Consider the following 21,222-nt stretch of genomic DNA (forward strand, 5'->3'; position numbering starts at 1 on the left):
CAGCCCTCCTGGCCCCCACATTTCTTGGTATAATCTATACATAGCAAATTAATTAATGTTTGGAACTCCATAACTACTGTACCGCTTTCAATAAATAAAATAGTAGTTAAATCAATTTATTCGCCGAGACTCAGAGTGTGTTCATAGTTTACTCTAACAACCACTATATAGGTTGCCATGGGGTGACTCATTATAATATTATGAGTATTTTTTTTGTTTTGTTAAATGTTTACCGATGGTTCCAGATTATGATACATTACTATAAATAATTATAATAATGAACAAGTAGAAATACTATATACCTACAGGTAAAAATGTTAATAAATATAATAAAACAATTCTATTGATAAAATCAATAAAATATTCATGAACACAATATTACAATAATTAGTTTTTTAATTCTGGAAATATTTTTTATTTAAACATTTGTGATAAACTATTATCGTAAACACTCTAGTACTAACTTTAACAATATTTGATTTACTTCGGTTTTTAAGTATTCGTTGAATCTGTTTCCAGCTTTTTGTGTTGACATGGAAAATAAGTTCAGAATTTTTTTAAGAAGTGAAAAATTATAAAATGGATCATTGTAACTATGTCTGTACCTAGGTATTATAATATACATTCGTTTGTTTCGAAATGTAAAAATTGTTATTCTTCTGCACATTTTAAATACGAGTACATAGTTCTTATTTATACCATTGTGATCTGATTCACGAAATTTCGAAACATTTAATTCTATGTACCTACCTATGTTTAGATGATAAATATCAGGAAAACTTAAATATATATATATACACAATGTACTCTTGATTATCCACGGAATAGGGTGGTAGCCGGTAGGACATCCACTGATAAACGAATTCGTCGGATAATCCACAAAACATTCGAGAATCTAGTATTAAAGGAACATAACATAATTTGTACATACATATGTATTAATATTAAAGATTTTACGTCGTTATTAAGTAATCGGCTATCAAAAATAATCACCCAATGAAACCGATAATGATTTATAGTATAAATATATGTGTGCGTATATATATTCTTTTGTATGCACATAGGTATGTAGATGATTCCGGACAGCGGATAATCAAGAGTACACAGTATATATATAATTTTTCCACTTAAGCAAATCGAAAAACGATAGAAATATAAATTAATTTCAATCCGTGCGAAGTCGGTAATACAGCTGGCTTATAAATAAAAATTATAATAATTATGTTGATATTATAATTTAAAAATTGCATATCCATGGAAATCCGATACTCACGCTTCCGTTCAAGGATTGTACTCGATTCGGTCTGGAATGGAGGGGAGCAAAGGAGGATGACCCCGGGGCCCATGACCCACGTATATGTATAAGGGGCTATTGTCTTCCTCATACCTATTATATCAAGTGGTCACTTATACTTTTTATAGTTTACAATTCCACAGTGTAAGACAAACTAAATGAAAAGAAATCTATACCGCTATGCTGTAGATTGTGTGAAATAGTACTTATTCAAAGTATCACTCGTTATCAGACCCGGTCAAAAATGTCCACACACAAAAATGTTTCGGTTTAAAATTTAAATCTGGCATATTGTATAAAAATGGCAAAAAGAAAATATGGCCAAATACAAAAATGGCCGTAACAAGAAAAATTTGTGAACAATAATAATAATTTATAGTATGGGTCTAACAGTATACATATCCCTGCAGAATTATGTGGCTTCGGGCTTGGAGACTAGGTTCTACAAAACTGAACGAAATCAAAAACACTACTCTAGCATGGCCCTCTCCACCGAACATATCTAGGAAAACAGAAACGGCAATCAACAGAATGCGAATTGGGCACTCATCGTTGACTCCCCAACACCTGATGAAGAGGGAAGACCCCCCTATCTGCACAAGCTGCGGCACCCAGCTCACAATCAAACATATCATCACAGAATGCCGCCAATATGACAGAGAAAAACAGGAAGCAGGAGTACCCCTCATTCTCGCCGAAGCCCTCCAGCCAGCCAACATTCAAAACACGATATCATTTATAATCAATTCTAATTTAATTAACCTTCTGTAAAATAATTTGTATATTAATATTAAGCAATTACCTTCCTTTGTAAACCCATAAATTTGTAGTAGCCAATGGCCCTAGATGCCGAGGCTTTTATTAATAAAAAAAAAAAAAAAAACATTTACCTATTTGAAAATTATATGCAATTTTCAACTGAGATTTTAAGCCATTATACAAATAGTAGGTCATTAGAGGTGAGTCGAAATAATCGAAGTTCGAAAAATCAAATAGAACTTCATGTGTTCGGTTTGAGTTTAAAGTCGAACCAGGTCTTACGAAACCGAACCGAACTCGAAAAAAAAGTTCGATATTTTATAATCAATTTAAACTTTATAATAGTTAAAGCTCCAAAATAATTCCAACGCGTTGAACGTTTGGAACCAAAAATATTCTAGGTGTTTAATAATAATTTTTTATTTTATCTATTATCTATTACCTATATCCCATATTCTGTACTAGTTTATTATGTGGAGAGTTGAATGTTCGTTGTACTGCATTATTGATTTATTGATTATTGTTATTTTTAATATTAATGATACAAAAGTAAAATTAAGACCACGATACTGTCTGGGCATCGATTATTTTTTTGTGCCATTGAATTATTTATGGACTTACGTAATTATTTTGACCTCGTATTATGTTTATAATTAAAGTTCTTAACTCGCTGAACGATTTTTAAAGTTAATATTGATTATTGTCATTCATAAATCATTAGGTATCATTTATAACATTGGTCTTTACTCGTTAGTCTTTACCCGATACAATACGTCTGATTAGTTATCAGTGTTATAAACGTTGTTACTTATGACAGCGGCTATTCGCCTCGAGTTCGACATCACACTGAATTATTCGGTTCGAAACACGATTAATAGGCTCGGTTCGGCATAGTATTAAACGGTTTGGTAAGTTTGGTTAACCATATCATTTTGAGTTCGACCACCTATGCTAAAATCCACGTTATATTAATTATCGAGGAACTAATAGTAATACAAAATAAACTCTAACCAAATGTACAATGTACGTCAGTGATAACCGTCAACCATTTTAATAGTCCCTATACGTTTTTGAAACTGCCTCCCGATTTATTAAATAAATTGCGTTTTGCAAAACGCCAGTGAATATAAAATGTAATATTACTTGTGTTGAGTTGTTTGTGTGGTATGTGTATAACTACCATCAAGACATTATTGATTTTTATTTTTATTCGACAATACCACCACAGCTAAAGTTAATAATCTCGACATTATGGAACTTGAGAAGTACGACAGTGGGATAAATATTTGACTTGACAGTAATAAGGCACGACGTTATTTTTATTGCTTTTCCTGATGTGCCGGTTTCCAGATCGTATTTCGTTATATTAAAAATTCTAAAACGTTATCTTAGATATTAAATCCAAGCTTCTTATAATAATCAGAGTGGTAAAGTAATCACGTCAATAATAATGAAAAAATTTCAACTATAGTAATTTCGAGAAATTCTGAAATCTTATGTAGCGTATTACCGTCTATGTACAATGTACATTGTACATGTACATAGATGCAAATTTTCATAAAACCAAAAATTATCTAAACATAATATAAAAATGTAAAATATGTAATATTAATATATTGAAATATTTTTTAAATCCATTGATGACTTCGGATTATTAATTTTAATATAGTCTGCAATTCAAAAAAAAATTACACTACATTTTGATATCCCATATCCACTAATAATTAATTAATTGTCCACTAATTTTTCTGATATTTTCTCAAAGCCATTTATTAGTTTGCCCATATTTTTCTATAGCCATTGTTGTGTATTTATAATTATTTAATACAACTTTTATAATATTATATCAAATGAAACCTATATAAGTTGTAAGTCATTTCATTACTTTTATTTAGTCATAATAATCTCACATCTATTATCAAGCATATTATGCATAGGTACTGCAATGTATATAATATAATCATAATTCATAGGATATCATCATAATATGGCCATATGGGTCTATAGTCATATATGGAATTTCTGATACCAAATTAGCAACTTATATATTACATATAAATTATAATCATACAGACATGGATTATATACATTAACCATACGTGATACGTCTATACACTGTGACTTGTGACCTTTTACTATTTCCCTACCAAAAACAATTTTAAAAAGAGTTTAACATATTAAATTAAAACGTTCTCGTGTTACTTGAATAATTTTTTTATAATACCGTACCTATTTGCAGTGCCGCAAAAACCAGGTGTGCAGAGTGTGCGGCCAACACGGACCTCAATGATTACATACATTTGGGGGGCCCCGAGCCCAACCTCTAGCAAACACTAAAATTGTCTTAAAACGCAAAACTTAATTATTCACAATGCATTTTTTTTTTTAAGTTGAAACATTAGTGTAGTTGTAGGTAATATGTATACAAATATTAGATTAAGTAATAAGGATGTTAAAATAGGATGATAGGTTTAGAAAAAATTAACCTATCAAGTATTCAAGTGTCAACATTTCTTAATTTTTAAGTACTATCAATTTTTCCATAAGATCTATTTTTATCGCGTCTATGGGTCGTTATTTGTCGAATTGTCGGAAGAACAACAGGCTGATAGCGGAAAACCACGACGGTTGACGAGTGACAACGTACACAATATGTATAGGTATTTAGTCTTTTATATATATATATTATATGTTAACCCATGTCTTAGTACCTCCACTGGGAGGCCTCTGAAATCTGTTTAGTCTGCCTTTTTATTTTTATTAATTTTCCTTATTCTTATTGTTCCCTTTGAAACAGATTGAATAAAACAAATGAACCAAAAAAAAAAAAATATATATATATATATATATGTAGGACGTAGGTATACTCAAAACCTAAAAACGTTGGCACTTATAGACTGTAATAGTTACAGTAAAATTAATTTAGGAAGTGGCCCAAAAAAAGTATCGCACACGGGCCCCTTGCCCCTGCGGCTATTTGGATATTTATTTAAATATCAAATCATACTAATTAATAATATACAGATCAAAAGAAATTTGCTTTGAAAAGTTGAACATTTTGTTTGCTTTCCTAAAAAATATATTATTGTTATATTAGTTTAGACCATAAATAAATACAGAAATAGTCAAATAAGTAGTCATGGTTTAAACCAAAGATGGAAATTTATACACAGTTACCTATATACATAAAAACAAGCATATTACTGGTATTTTTATATTGTTTATATTTAAAGAAAAATTTACATAGATAAACAAAATATTATTTTATTGTATTTTATAATTATATATAATATAAATACAAATTAGTATATTATAGGTACACCTTATTGCCACGCAGGTATGTATACAGGAGTGTACCATACGTATACTCCGTGATTCTAATATACATTTCTTAAATTCAACTTTTGAACTTTCGAACACGATGCACTGACCAATTTTTCGACCATCTGGTGTATGTGTTTATCGACGATACAAAAGTTTGCGAAAATTGTCAACCGATCCAAAGCGTAGGGATTCTGTAATCAGTAATCATACAAACGTGACGTTATTATAATAATGTACCTGTATATGGCAAACTACTCCGCTCACCTAAGTTTTAAAATATAGGTATAAAATAAATAATTGATTTACGTTTCAAAATTCAATTTCTGACCTATCCGATATATTTCCATATAGTTATAATATTTAGATAATCTTAAAAAATATTTTGCCTCAGAGTTCGGAGTATGAAATAAAAAATATATAAGTAGTGTCCTACCTACTGTCGTTTAAAAAAGTAAACAACTTAAAAATAATTATGATAAGAATTAGGAAATTAATGTCCTTCAAAAATGTTATTTGGCAATGATTTCAAATTATGTGAAAAAAATATTTTCAAGAACGTTAATAGTTGTTAGCAAGGGTGTTCAACGATAAAATAATATTCATGGAAATCCTCAGAAACTATTCAGCTTCAAAATATGAAATATAAATGTAAATATTATCATAGTACCTATATCATTCAAAAAAGTAAAAATAAAATATTTGTACTGTGCTTGGCCCTTGGACATTGATTGGCGGAGTTAGCCAACAGTGTGTGATGAAAATCAATATCGAACAACGGGAATTCAAGTAAATGAAAAATATATTTTGAAGTTTTAGATTCTGAGAGTAGCTATGAATGTACTTATGTACCTATTGTATTTAAAGTATGTTTTCTATCTCAGTCATCAACATTTTAGTAGTTAAAATGCTCCGATTTTTGACATAAACATCGCGTTTGGGAGGTCAAAATTTATAATTCCCAGTTAGTTTTTGAAAACCTTGAGAGCAAAAAAAAAAAAAATAATGAATGGACATTTTTACATAAAACTAATTTTTGACAAAATCGATTTTATTTTTTTGGTGTAATTCAAAAACAAATAACTGTAGATACTTACTCCTTATTTTTATCAAATATCTATATTAGAATTTTCGAATTTTGTTAATTTTTGTAATTATTGTCGATAAAATTGTTCACTCGATTCACATTCATTACAATTACTCGACAACTAACGCGGAGCGGTTATAGATACTCTTGTCCACCTTTTTGTTACTATCGAAACTATTAAACTATATTATTGTAGTTATATATTATACATTACGCGCATTTTAAGAGGTCACGAGTCTCGCTCAAGTATATGATAATAGTAATTTTTGTACATTTATACCCATGTAAGGTTTATAATATTACGATTTTATAGAAGTATATATAGTAAATAATACATCGTATAATACACAATAATATATGACAATATTAACCATAATATGGCCGACAACCTGCAGGGACTCACGAAACTACCGTCCAATATTCAAGTGTCTTGTATCCCCGGGATGACACTCAAAGGAAATATATTATTCTGACAATAAAATAATGATATGTAAACGAGACCACAATTTACACACACGATCCTCATCGTGTACGCCCTCGAGGTGTGAAACGTGCACCCACGAGGCCACAAATGACAAGTCATAACAAGTACCGTGTGAATGTTTCATCGGAGAGCACTCGTTATTTCAAAAACTATTGACGTATTTCATGAAAATATGTTTTTACATAATTGTAAGTCGTTACAAAAAAAAAAACATTTTCGAATAAAAAATTTATATTTTTACTATTTTTTTTTCTGTTGTTTTTTTTTAAGTTTTAATTATTTTTTTTAATGACACCACACTTGCAACTATACGGGTACATGCTTTACCTACTTGTTAGTATCGTCGGTAGTCTGTACCGATTCAATTCTAACATTATACCTACCTACCTTTCCGGTAAACTTGTTAAGCTTGACAAGTGTTATTAAACATAGGAGTCGTCGGGCACAATATTTGTGTAACAGCTTGTTTTAAAAGTTGTCGTTTTATGAAGTTTTAACGAGTAATATAAAATCACAAACCACTTATATTATGGTAGGAATATACGTACCCGTGGCAAAGAAAAGCAGCTCTCCGTAATTTTATTTAGAATACTTCTGTAACACGGGAATACGTCTAGCGAGAGGTCTAGATGATTGGGTTCGTAGAAATCGCCGACTTTACTCTTGATTTCCGGTCTGGCCTTCACTACCTTCGAATAAATTGTCCTGAGTGCTGTGTCGATGATCAACCTCATCTAAAACAATAATATAATAAACTCGGAACGAGATTGCCGAACATCAACAAAACGATTAATTATTATTATATTATTTGAAATACTTCGTTGTTCAAACGTGATTCTGTTGACAAACGACGTCTCTCCGAGAATGACAACTCGTGGCTCGCCAATTGTTGTTGTACTGTATTTTCTCTCACGTTTCTACTGGACACCGTGTTCTAAATTTTGCGAATAAATTAGTGTAAACGTAATGTGCTCCCTTATAATCGTTGATATCAAATATATATTATATAGGTGTTATACCTTTGGCTCATTCGTTATGTCCATTATTGGCTCGGCCGAAAGATGTGTTTTGCTGTGTGTCTTGTAACCAATGAACGCGGACAGCGGTTCATGGCCCGTTTTGAAATCACCGTACACCATGACGTTGCTTTCGGTGACGTTGGTTCTGCACTCCTTGAAGTCATGAAAAACGGTTCTCTTTCTTGTCGAAGGTTGAGATACCGTCTAAACGACATTTTTAAATATTAATAAATAAATTATGGTAGTTTAATCAAAATGTTGTGTATGAGGATTGAGGAGCTTAAACCCAAAAATGTCATTCAAACCCTTTAAAAACTTTTGGAAAATATTTTAATAAAATATTTGTATTTCAGATTTACAAATCTTGTAAATAGAAAATGGTGGTAAATATATATATATATATATATCATATTTTCCGTGAACAGCTTGTGTCAACGCGAATAACAGTTCATGTCACCCACAACGCTCTAATTTTTTTTTTAATTTCATCACTGATTTCTGTGATTGTGGGGATCAGACTACCTATCGGAATATTTGAACTTATGGCTATCCAATGTAAAAATTAATACGGGTATTTAAATTGAATATTTTATGAAATTTGAAGTAAAAAATTATTTAGATTTTTTGTGATTAATCTATTCACCCAAAACAAGAAAATCATCTATATACAATATACATAAGCATTATTATGCAGATGGATTAAAAACTAGGTACACTATTATTTTATCACATACTGCGTCCCAGTTTTCCATCCATGTGACGCTGAACAAATCTCCAAGACACGTTTTGTATGGCCCAGATTGAGATCGACAGTAGCATCCATACGAATTTTCCCTGGGTCCTGATGCAGTTACGGCCAAAACTAATTTTAAAAACAGATTTACGAGTATACTTTTGGTTTTACATTTGATTGCGGAAACTAATTGACTTGGCTTAAATTCTAAACTATCATTTAGTAATTACTATAAACTAGGATATTTTTACAATTTATAAGACATTCATAGATTAAATGTTAAATTCGCTTGAATGGTTTATGAGCAAAAACAAATTGCACCAAAATCCTGAATTTCTTTACTTACCATCTGTGTTGTCGCGGAGTATCCCATCAAACATAGAACCTGCCTTGCATGCTTCAATGTACATCAACACCTATATCACCGGACATTAGACAGCATCAATTAAAATATAAAATTATAACAAATATTTTGATTTAAAGGAAAAAGTACCATTCTATAACTTGCAGATGCGTACATAGTTTTGAGAGCGTCGTTCAGTTCATCAGCGTATAATAAATCGTCTGGGAAACCTAATATTCCCGTGGTACCGTGATCGACAAAATTAATGAATATTCTGTCTCGCGGTCCTCTTTATTATACAACAAATTTCATAGAAAATATTTATATAATACACGTAAATGATAAATATATAAATATATATTTGATATGTTAATCGATACGTCTTAAACGTTATTGTGAATCAGAAATTTTGAAGAAAACACAACAATAATACATGCCTGGTTTTGCTTAGAATCTTGAAAATGTTAGTTTGTGTGTGTGAATCTATGCATAATTTTAATGTTTTTTGAACTTAGACTGATGTGTGGATGACTAAATTATGAATATGAAATATTCTATAAGTTATTATTATTGGGTACAAACGACAAACGTCATTCAAAGTAAAAAACGAATAGCAAAATAATGCATTTTTCATTGTGGTAATTTGTGTTTAAGTGGTATACTTATTTATATAAAAATGCCAATTATCCTAACCCGTGTATGATTTCATATTTTTCTTTTTCTCTCCTTCGAATGTAGCCATCAGCACATCATAAATAACTTATGATAAATAAAATTAGTATTCTAACTTATTCTAACACCAGACACTAAACATAGGACCGTAAAAAAATTACTCCCTCTAAAATTACCGCCCGGGGATCAATCCCAGTCTTCATTCCCCTAGTTCCACCACTGACTATAGTGATTTTCCCTGAAACCTTATAGAACAATTGTAATTTATTTTCTCCTAAGATGTGGCTTTACTTTTTACACTAAACAACATCTTAATATTGAATACATATTATACTTACCCTTCAATCACTTTTCCAGTTCCAATGAACTGCATGGCTTTTTTGTCACCAGTGATTATCTTCAAGAAATTTGTGCTGTTTACATCCTAATTAGGGAAAAAAACGGTAAAACTGTATACTATAGTAATATAGTTATTGAAACTGCCTTATATCTATATTCTGTATGTATTATATTTATATACCTAATTATTTGTTTCAAATAAATTAATAAAATTAAACCAGTTAAAGCTGATTGATCTCTAAAATCATTTTCTATGTACAATATTGTGTAACTTATAAACCTTTTTTTAAAATATGAAAATGTTTTATCCATTTAATTATATATATTTAGCCACAGCAGGCGCTCCAACTGCAGGGACATACTGCCAGCTTAGGTGTCGGTGACACCAGATTGATATCCGGACACATATATATCTTATACTCAAAAAGGTAAATATCCATTATCGGTTTAATCAATAACGGAAATGCAATAATCATGATGGCACTTTGTGTAATTGAAAAATCGGATGTCACAAATCCCATAATCTTGGAGGTTCTTATTATCGTATAAACTTCGGTTGCAGCCTTGCATTAATGGCCGAATAATGTGAAAAATATCTTACCGTCCCCTTGTAGTCGATAACAACTCCTTTGTACACGTCCGTTCCGTTGGGTTGATTAATTATCGTTCCAGGCACTGGATTTCTGTAGTAAAAGTCCAACAGAAACGTAAATAAACAATAGAAACTCTTGACACAATAATTTCAGTAAAAGACCAGTAAGTTGTAGGAGGAGGTGTTAAATATATATTTCCCTCCCTTCACGCATGAATGCACTCCGGCCATTCTTAATTAATAATTATGAGTAGGTTATGAAATTATATGCACTAAATTGAACAAAACATTTAAGTATGCACCCTCATTCATCATGCACTTAAATATATCAGGGTCGAATTAATTATCATTAAAATTCCCCACATTTTATCTCCAAATTAAATTGTTTGTATACAATACACATACAACTTCAAATTCGGTTTGAAATTTTTCTGAAACTTTTAAAATACATTTATATCACTGTCGTACAAAATTTAATCTCGGTACGACTTCACCTACATTTAGCAAGCTCGTATAATAATAATGAGCTATTTTTAGGTAGACATTATCAACAAGAGATTAAGCTAAGTCTTATGCGAGTAAAAATAAATATAAAACAATACAAATGTTATAAGTGTTAATATTGTACATGCGTGTACAAAATTAGCTAATATGCTTGGATTTATATGTATATCTATATATATAGCTTACTTATCTACATTTGTTAAGCTAATTAAGCTAGTTACAATGCCTACAGCACTATTTATAAAAATATTAATACTTATTTTGAATTCGTGCTATTTCTCATTGTCACTTTTTAATAAGCCATCGATTTAAAACAAACAATGGACAGAAATTAATTTAATTATTTAAACACGTGACTGTATTATACTCGTCTTAAGATTTAATGACAACTTATTATATATTATTAACTCTACAATATTATAATACTGATAATCTCAACTCTAAATATGTCTACTGCCACGAATAAAATATTACTGATATATATTTTTTTAGATGGAGTCTTACACATTTTAAAATTAGAATATATGATAATATTATAATATAGAGATGGTCGGATAGACTGCACAACTGGTCGTTCATTTTGAATGAACGGTGTTTAAGTCTATTTAGTTAGCAATAATATAACACATAAATAATTAGTACTTCTTATATATACTTATAAATTAAAATATTAACCTCGGATTGTTCGCAATGTCATCGACCATCATCGTAATAATATTTTCTTTCGGTATTCCGTTTTCTCGAACTATTTGGTATGCATGACATATGTCCGCCTAAGACAGTACATAATACATAATTGAATATATTTTACAATATCGACATAAGAAGCTTTTTCATGGCATAATGCACGTGTATTCGATTTCTTAGTCAAATCGAATGAACCATGTATAGTATTAAATATTCTAAAGTTAAAATCCTATACGTTTTGTACATTCAACCACTTATTATACATGCCCATTTGATTGTGTACTAATTAACTATAAATAAATTTGCTCAAAAATTTTAAAATCAAACCAAAAACTCACACATATTTTTAAACATTTGATATTGTATTCAAATATCATAAGAATATCTAGGTACTTCAATAATTATTTGTACATTTGAGAGTTTCTAAATAATATTATAAATATATATTTAAATATTCAATGAATATGATTCTATTAGTCAGTGATAAGTGATAACTATTTAGGTGCTCTTCGTTATGTGAATATGTACTTCAATTATTTTTAATTATTTTTTGTACATTTGAGTGTATAGTTATAATAATATTTACATTAGGTATACCTGCGTAATATATAAAATATATATTATATTATAATATAATTTACAGATAATATTTAATTACCTATCCGGACTATCCTAAGTAATTATATGGGTGTATATTAAAAGTAATAAAATCAACTATATTGTCATTGATTTCACCTATACATGCATAGGAACATAAATATATTTTATTTTATCCATATGCGTCATGGTTGTGAAATTCGGCTGTCGATATTAATTATTTTTTATCCCTTTTGTTTCGTAAGATATATATAATGTTATATAAGATAGGTTTTTACTTTTTTCCATTAAGAATAACTGTTTATAATTAACTAGGTATAAGTACCTACAATTATTAATGATCTGAATATTTTGGATGCATGTGTTGCGAATTTTTACCCGAACATCAATTCTGTGTTGACAATGTTGGCGACTGCCTGCAGTTTCTAAAACAGCAGTAGAACGTTCCTTTTCAACATTAAAACCCTTAAAAACATTATTTTGTAAAAAACTGGATAATATGAAAGTTTAACGAGACTTGCTCTTTTTTCAGTACACTGGGAAGATATAGATGAAATATTGGATACAATGGCCAAAAAATTAGAACATTTATATCACAGTCTTATGTAAATCCCCCCCCCCCCCCACAAAAAAAAAATAGCTAAATAAATAAAATCATGGCTACGTGCCTGAAACCATTTATCGACTATTTACCTACGGCTATATATTGGTATTAGGTAAGTACCTACTAATATACACTGCCGTCGAATCATGCCATTAATAGTATTAAATTAAATTATTCACACTTTCACTAAGCTATAGATAATGATAAATATTGTTCAAGACCTGATGTCTGTAATTGTTCCATCCGTCCGAACCGGCTACCAAAACCACCCATTTTTTCCCACCGAAAAAATTATTTGCACTTTCCGAATCAATACTCGGTTTCCTGTAACTGTATGGCACCTGTATAGCAGCTGATCCAATTGCAAATAATGCTAGTGACACAAAACTAAAAACTCCTGTAATAAAACAAACGGTACACGAATATATTATGATTAACATCTATACATTTGAATTGCATATTTCATATTTTCTTAAAAGCGTGTTAACTGATTACATCCTTAAAATGTCCAAGGGATGACTCATAGTTATAACAATGTCTATAGTTATGACTGCATTAGGAACGTGTCATAAATTTATTTATTTAAAGTACTTACACAATTTGGAAAATTTTTTTTTTAATGTCTGAAAAGTCCGTTTATACCCAACTAGCACAAGATATTCATGGTATATTCTATCAATCTTCCTTTTAATTATTATATTCATAATACTGAACAATATGAAGAAGATATGCGATGGATCGTTTTTTAAGATCATTACAACTATAAATATTTTATTCCAAGTAAAGTAATATTCATAAAAGAATAATAATTGGAGAATAATCTATAGCCATGATGTTACAAATAGTAAATTAATATTTATTTTGTAATAATATATTCCCAATCAATTTATCATAATTTATTTTAGTCAAATGTATGAATATTCTTAGAGTGATAACTGTATAATCCTTAATGAATATCTATTGAAAAATAACCTACAGACATGATGTTACAGATAGTAAATTAATATGTTGACTATTTTTTTTTAACTAAACAAAATGAATGCCTATTATTTAACAATTTTTTCCAAAATCGTATTATTATGTTTAGCTTTTTTTATCAAACAATCATAAAAAGTTTTTTTCTGTTTTTTATAGTACCTACTAAAAACTATATGAAAAATTGAAGTAAAATGTTAGTATGACTAGTGACTTGACATTTTAGATTCTAAGCGGAGCAATGAATGTTTTCGTTTTACGATGGTGTGTTATTTGCTTGTGTCTATTATTATTATTACTGGGAACATTAAAAATGCTTTAATTTTAAATTATGATGAGGACTGGAGTTTATAGTAGCACATTGTATCAGGTTGGTACTTAAATCAAAATTAAAAATTCTCAGTATTTTTAAAATGATCAGAAAAACAAAAACTTGATTTTTTTTTTGCAAAACCATTAATTCATCAAAGTTTAACGATTATAAAATTTTTATTAGAATTTAAAAATAAATAACTTCAAAAACATGAATTTTTTTTCTAAGAATAGACATTTAAAATTTTAAAAAAATTTGTTTTTTTCGATTTATGGATAGAAAAATTGTTATTATTAAGAAATAAACTTGAAAATTTAATACAAGGTTTGCCATACATTTTTTTATTGTATTTAAAAATCTTGAAAATCCATATGGTCAAGTATATTTTTATAACTATTTAAAGTTCAATTTTAACCAAATAATTCCTACAATGAAAGTATGCACATTGTATTATACAATATATTGTCGTTAAAAATTTATAAAAATCCTTAAGGCTTAAAAATTAAATCATTCACACTCTCACATAACTGAAAATTCGAAAAAGTTTAACATAAACAAACGAAAATTATTAATAAGCGGTTGAAGTTCAAAATTTGATGACATTAGATTTTCAAACTTATATGATAACGATTTATATTTTATTCCCAAACAATTTTTCTTGTTGTCATTCGTAAAATATAGGTACATCGTATGGTAAAAAACTTGAAGTATTAAACTATTTCTTCAATTTTAATGTTTTATAACAATTAAATACATTTTTTTAAACATTTAGACTTATAGTTTTAATTTATTCAAGAGCATTTAAAATATTACAATTTTTAGTTTTCTTTCTATAAACTATAAATGTTGATGACAAATGGTATGCGCAAAAAGTTTAAAATTGTAACACAGGGATTCTTATGACTCATGAGATATTCTATAACATAAACGTCATAAACCTCAAAATTTCAAAACACATATTATGAAAAAAGTTTGTATGTACATTTTAAGTTAACTTTTTGTCATTAGGTTCCTACGTCCTACATATTATATATTATTATTTACTATACATTTATACCTATGCAATGAAATTTTCAAAATATTTAGATTAATTTTAAGATCTAAATCGAATAATCAAAAGGACACACTCGACTACTAAAATACAGCAGAGCCACTATTTTCCCTGTAAAGATACTAGATACTCGAATAAAAATAAAAATGATGATATCCCTAAGTGAACAATAAAAAATATTTTATGTTCATAAACACTGAGAAAGATACTCATCATGGCATAATGGCAATACGGCATGCGATTTGGAAAAAGAAGTAATTCAACTTAAACCTAAAAATGAACAGATTTTTAAATAATAACGTGTTTTTTTTTTGTACTTGCAGGGTATCGAAAACATAATAATTTTTATACATATGTCTTGCAGGACAAAGATATTTTCATATAGGTAGATATGGTGAAATTTTGGTTGTTTAATTATTATATTGTCACTCACGCCAAATGGGTTTTAACAAACACAAACCATTTATGGACTTGTGGCTGCATCCTATCAAACAATTAAACTAACAATTATTAACATTAATTAAATTTGGGTCGAATCAGTCCGTATAAGAGCTTTGATAAATAATTAACTTTGACACTTGTGATTATTATTATTATTATTATTATCATAGTCGTGTTATAGTATGCATGTGCTGGATTAAGGTTTGAACTACCAATCACCTCCCATTAAGTACGTGACAGGCGCCTTTTATTTTTCTCAGATGAAAAGCAGACCAAGTTTGTACTGTCGTGACTATCAGCTTAAATAAATATAACCCGAAATAAAATATAATTTGATTACAGCTTGTGCCGGGCTCAATGTGTCAGAGTGTATGGGTCCATACTCGTACAATTTTATATAAATTTCTCGATGTGATGAGCTCGGTAAATATTACGGATAAAGGTAAATTTACCTTAATTTACTGTTGTACTGAGGTTTTCTTTACTGTTGTCAAAATCGAGTAACTATGTTTATGAATGTACTATTTAGATAGTCTTACTTTTACGTCTTACATATTATAACATTTAGGTGCTGGCGGTACTGTAATAAATCAAATTTACTGCGTAAAATGCAAATCACTTTTTTTTAAAAAAAAAATACTGTAGGTATTTAAACGACGAGTGATCAATATTACCTATAATCTATATCATTATTTATGATTGAAATTATAAGTAATTAGTTATTCATAAGTATTTAAAAATATACTTAATAGGTAATATATTTTTTTGGGCGGTGGTAAACTCTCCCGATTGTATGGTAAACTCTCCCGGTTTTTAAAACTAGTACACTCTCCCGATGGTAAACTCTCCCGGGTCAAAATTATGTTTACCTGAAGAAAATGTGTAAACTCTCCCGGGTCAATTTTAAGTTTACCTGAAGCAAATGTGTAAATTCTCCCGGGCAACATTATGTTTACCTACTTAAAAGAAATGTGTAAACTGTCCCGAGTTGTTTAAAATGTTATTGCCACACTATTGGCTACACTGCAGATATTGTAATTATCATTTTAAATATTTATTATCAATTGTATTACTGTTAACCTGTATTTGTAATTTAAATATTTAATTACCGTTAACCTATTTTTAATTTAAATATTTAAAACGATATTGATTTTAATAATGGCTCAACCAAGTTTTAAGTATGTTTTAAGTCAACGGGACAAAGAAGTGTTGATCATGTCCTCATTTATTTTCCATAAGCAATCAACACTATCATCAACTGGTGAAGTCAAATGGAAATGTAGTGTGAATAAATGCACAGCACTTATATATATTATTGGTATGTAATTACTAAATTCAATTGTATGATTATTGATTAGGTTTTAGGTATATAGAAATTGCTAAACTATTATACATAATATTATAGTTATAAATAATATTCATACATACATTTTTTAGATAGGGAAGTTGTCTCAAGATCAAATTTAGAACACAATCACGTTTCTAACGAGCAAAAAGTTCAACGTTTATGTATAACGCAATCGGGAAAACGAAAAGCAATCGAAAATATATCTGATGCTCCACGGAAACTATTACGTAAAGTTTTGCAGGAAAGTAATAGTGATGCCATTGATACCAGTGACTTATTAAGAATTAAAAGAAATATGTATAATGCAAGACGTAAACTTTTTCCAGCATTACCCAAAAATATTCAAGAAATTCATGATATACTGAAAACGTTTAAAGTAGAAACTTCAAAAAATGAAAATTTTTTGTTGTTAAATGACGAACATCATAATTTAATTATATTTGCATGCTCTTCAAATTTAAATTGTTTAACAAATTCAGAAACTGTTTATTTAGATGGCACGTTTACATATTGCACAAAGTTTTTTAAACAATTGGTGACTTTACACGGATTTATAAATGGTCATTATATACCATTAATATTTTGCTTATTATCAGATAAATCTCCCTTATCTTATGAGCGAGTATTCAAGTTTTTAGTTGATAAATGTGCTGAAATGAATTTAATATTTTCTCCTAAAACGGTAATAGTAGATCTAGAAAAGTCTATACATAATGCTGTTTTAAATGTTTGGCCTGAAACAAAAATAGAGTGTTGTAGATTTCACCTCACACAAGCATGGTACAGAAAAATCCAAGAGTTAGGCCTTTCTGTAGAATACAGAGATGACACTAGTGAAGTTGGAAAATGGCTGCATTATATTTTTGGATTAGTATTCATAGATCCAAATGAAGTTGGGAATGTTTATGTATTCACTTTAGCTGCAATAATGCCTCCACAAAACAAAAAATTAGAAACTTTTGCATCGTATTTAGTTAATACATATATTGATGAAGAAGCATCATATCCTCCAACAATGTGGGCCTCAGCATCATCATCAACTTCAAAAACTACAAACGCTTGTGAATCGTTCCATTCACATTTCAATTCATCTTTCTCTAGTATTCATCCATCTCTATTTATATTTATTAATGCCCTAACAGATTTTCAAAATGAAGTATACATAAAAATGCAAAGTTATAACAAACAAAATAAATTAAGTAAAAACTCTCATACAAAAAACAAAGAAAAAATAATAGCACAAAAAATAAAAGACTATACAGACAAACAAATAGATACCTTAAGTTTTTTGAAATCAGTATGTTCCTATTATTACAAAAAATAGTATTTTGAATAAAATATTATAATTGACTTTTTTAATGAAATTTTATGAAATTTATTTTATTTTTTGTATTTTGACTATAATTATTGACCATGGAAGTTAAAGGCATTGATTTTTATTATTACTATTATATAGGTAACTGACTTTTTTAATGCAATTTTGATTTTTAATACAAACTGAAAGTTGATGTTCTACCATTTATTATAATACAAATGTGTTTTTTGCTTATACTGTTACTTTTATTTTATATTTTATGTATAATATTTAATCTTGATGATGATTTAAAAATAAATTTCTGCTGCCACTTTTTTTTTACTTTCCATTACATTATGCGGATACATTTTAATTGTCAATGTGAAAGAAGTTATTAAAAAAAAAAAAGTTATATTGATAAGCAAAAAGTATGAAAGAAAATAAGTAAAAACAATTATACAATATTCTAACTTAAAAGAAAGTAAGTTTGCAAGGTGAGTACATATTTTATTTTTAATAACAATTACAAACGTAATTAAAAAATATAAATACAAATTAGAGACTAGACTACTATTTTATGGAGTCCGTAATCTGTACAAAACTTACTATTTTATAATGATAAATATTAAATACACAAATAATAAATGATATTGTGATAATAACGTATTATGATAACAGGCGACAGACTGAATTATTTTATATAGTGTTACCAACTGCGTAATACGAATAATGCCCATGCTCCACAAGTTATTGTAGACCCGGGAGAGTTTACATGTTCCCGTCAGGTAGTACTGAAGTCGACCCGGGAGAGTTTACATGGATCAATCAGGTAGTATTGGAGCAGACCCGGGAGAGTTTACATGTTTCAATCAGGTAGTATTAAAGCAGACCCGGGAGAGTTTACCATCGGGAGAGTTTACATGCTATTAAAATCGGGAGAGTTTACAATCGCCCATTTTTTTAGGTATTTGAAAGATAAAAATGGATGTATGTTGATATTGAACTTACGTTATTTCATACAAATTGAATAGCTTATTAATTCATGAATCATTTTTGGTTCAAAGCGAAGCAGGTGGACAGTAATTTTAACTTTTTAAGAATAGGTTAGGTATAGCCATATAGTAAAAATGGAAAATCATATTTTCGCAATACCTATGATGTAGGCAGTGGCATGGTGTCATGCAGTGATTGTACATAAAATGTTTGTAAAAAAATGTTTAACATTTATTTACCGAACTGTACTTACATTATCCGGCATTTATTTACCGAACAATTTCACATCTCTGAAATATATAATATGATGCCGATGTGTGTACGGTGTCGTGGGAACGAATGACGATTGAAAAATGTATCGATAAGTGTCAATCGTCAATGTGTTATCCTATACTTAAGAGGACGTTATACCCGCATGGGTTGTCTCCGTCTTACAAGTGCGTAACATAGCAAATTGTACACTCAGCAGAACACGTGTAGCTCCGTTAATTTAAAAATTAAAGTGAATTGACCTCTTATAAAATCTAAACTTAAGATTATTATCTAGGCAACCTCATAGGTTTTTTATTATATTTTAATTTTAACGCGAGTTATGAGTATTTTAACATTGTAAATTTTTTATTCATCTTAAAATACTCATAACTCGCGTTAAAATTAAAATATAATAAAAAACCTATGAGGTTGCCTAGATAATAATCTTAAGTTTAGATTTTATAAGAGGTCAATTCACTTTAATTTTTAAATTAACGGAGCTACACGTGTTCTGCTGAGTGTACAATTTGCTATGTTACGCACTTGTAAGACGGAGACAACCCATGCGGGTATAACGTCCTCTTAATAATATAATTTATACTTACCTAGTTCCCTGTAAATGTATATATAGTCTACACTCTACACGCACATACACACACACACAGCGTCAAGTACTCGGGGTCGAATTTAATCCTACTCGTGAGTGCGTAATTGCGTCTTAAGGCCAGTTTTTTAAAAATATTTTTTACTTTTGGTTTTATAATATTATTAATGACATAACGACACCCAAATTACCTATGTAACCCCACGCTGTTTAGCGTTGCACTGGATAACAGGTCGGTGGGTCCTAAACATCGGCTATTTGCGTTTGTACAGCGGCTCTAAGCTCTTAAAATCCCCTATAAAACTTACCCATGTCGTCGTCGTAGTCTTAGTCGCGGTGAATATTCGATGTCTATAACGGTAATGCGCGAATATTATAAATATTATGATATTATATTGTTGGATCTGTGCGATGTAGTCTCTCGCTCCGGTTGCGGCGGCGCGGGTTTAAACTAAATAATAACCGGCGACATATATAATCGTAAGCAGTATAATATACGAATATACCTCCATATACACCGACAATGTCGTCGCCGGTCGTTTGGGCGCACCTATATACATACGTATGTAAATAAATATAATTATCTTGTGTGAATAAAGATAATAATGCATAATAGTATACTATGTCGTATTATAGCTGTCGTAGGTGGGCCGAAGAGCGTTTCGCAATATTATGATAACATTTAATCGTGTTATTTTAATTATCATGTTATTATTCGATTGTCGATGGAGACGGCGATAAGTGAAAAATGAAACACCTACCAATCGAGTGTCGAGTACGTCTCCGCAGCACTCGATAAAAGTCTATACGTGACAAGTATATATTTGCCAAGTGCCTAAATAGTATAACGATGAATGTGTTAATTGAATAATGTGTTACTGTGTTAGTACCTATAAGATGTATAAGCATATTATTT

The 21,222-nt window shown here is 29.4% G+C and overlaps 2 protein-coding genes across 2 annotated transcripts; one reads left to right on the forward strand and one right to left on the reverse strand.

Annotated features, from left to right (window-relative positions):
* Nucleotides 1–5,320: 5,320 nt before the first annotated feature.
* Nucleotides 5,321–20,857, reverse strand: LOC111031294 (legumain-like). Its single transcript, XM_022311174.1, has 12 exons — nucleotides 20,615–20,857; nucleotides 13,257–13,432; nucleotides 11,823–11,920; nucleotides 10,653–10,734; nucleotides 10,051–10,136; nucleotides 9,191–9,329; nucleotides 9,044–9,113; nucleotides 8,699–8,826; nucleotides 7,965–8,168; nucleotides 7,763–7,879; nucleotides 7,494–7,679; nucleotides 5,321–5,568 (listed from the first exon to the last, which is right to left on the reverse strand). Exons 1-12 carry the CDS (start codon nucleotides 20,616–20,618, stop codon nucleotides 5,431–5,433), a joined length of 1,428 nt encoding a protein of 475 aa, XP_022166866.1. The 5' UTR covers nucleotides 20,619–20,857; the 3' UTR covers nucleotides 5,321–5,430.
* On the forward strand, nucleotides 16,621–18,666 carry LOC111031295. Its single transcript, XM_022311175.1, has 2 exons — nucleotides 16,621–17,133; nucleotides 17,253–18,666. Exons 1-2 carry the CDS (start codon nucleotides 16,974–16,976, stop codon nucleotides 18,485–18,487), a joined length of 1,395 nt encoding a protein of 464 aa, XP_022166867.1. The 5' UTR covers nucleotides 16,621–16,973; the 3' UTR covers nucleotides 18,488–18,666.
* Nucleotides 20,858–21,222: the final 365 nt, after the last annotated feature.

Source organism: Myzus persicae, unplaced genomic scaffold (assembly GCF_001856785.1).
Source record: "Myzus persicae strain clone G006 unplaced genomic scaffold, MPER_G0061.0, whole genome shotgun sequence".
NCBI classification, from domain to species: Eukaryota; Metazoa; Arthropoda; class Insecta; order Hemiptera; family Aphididae; genus Myzus; species Myzus persicae.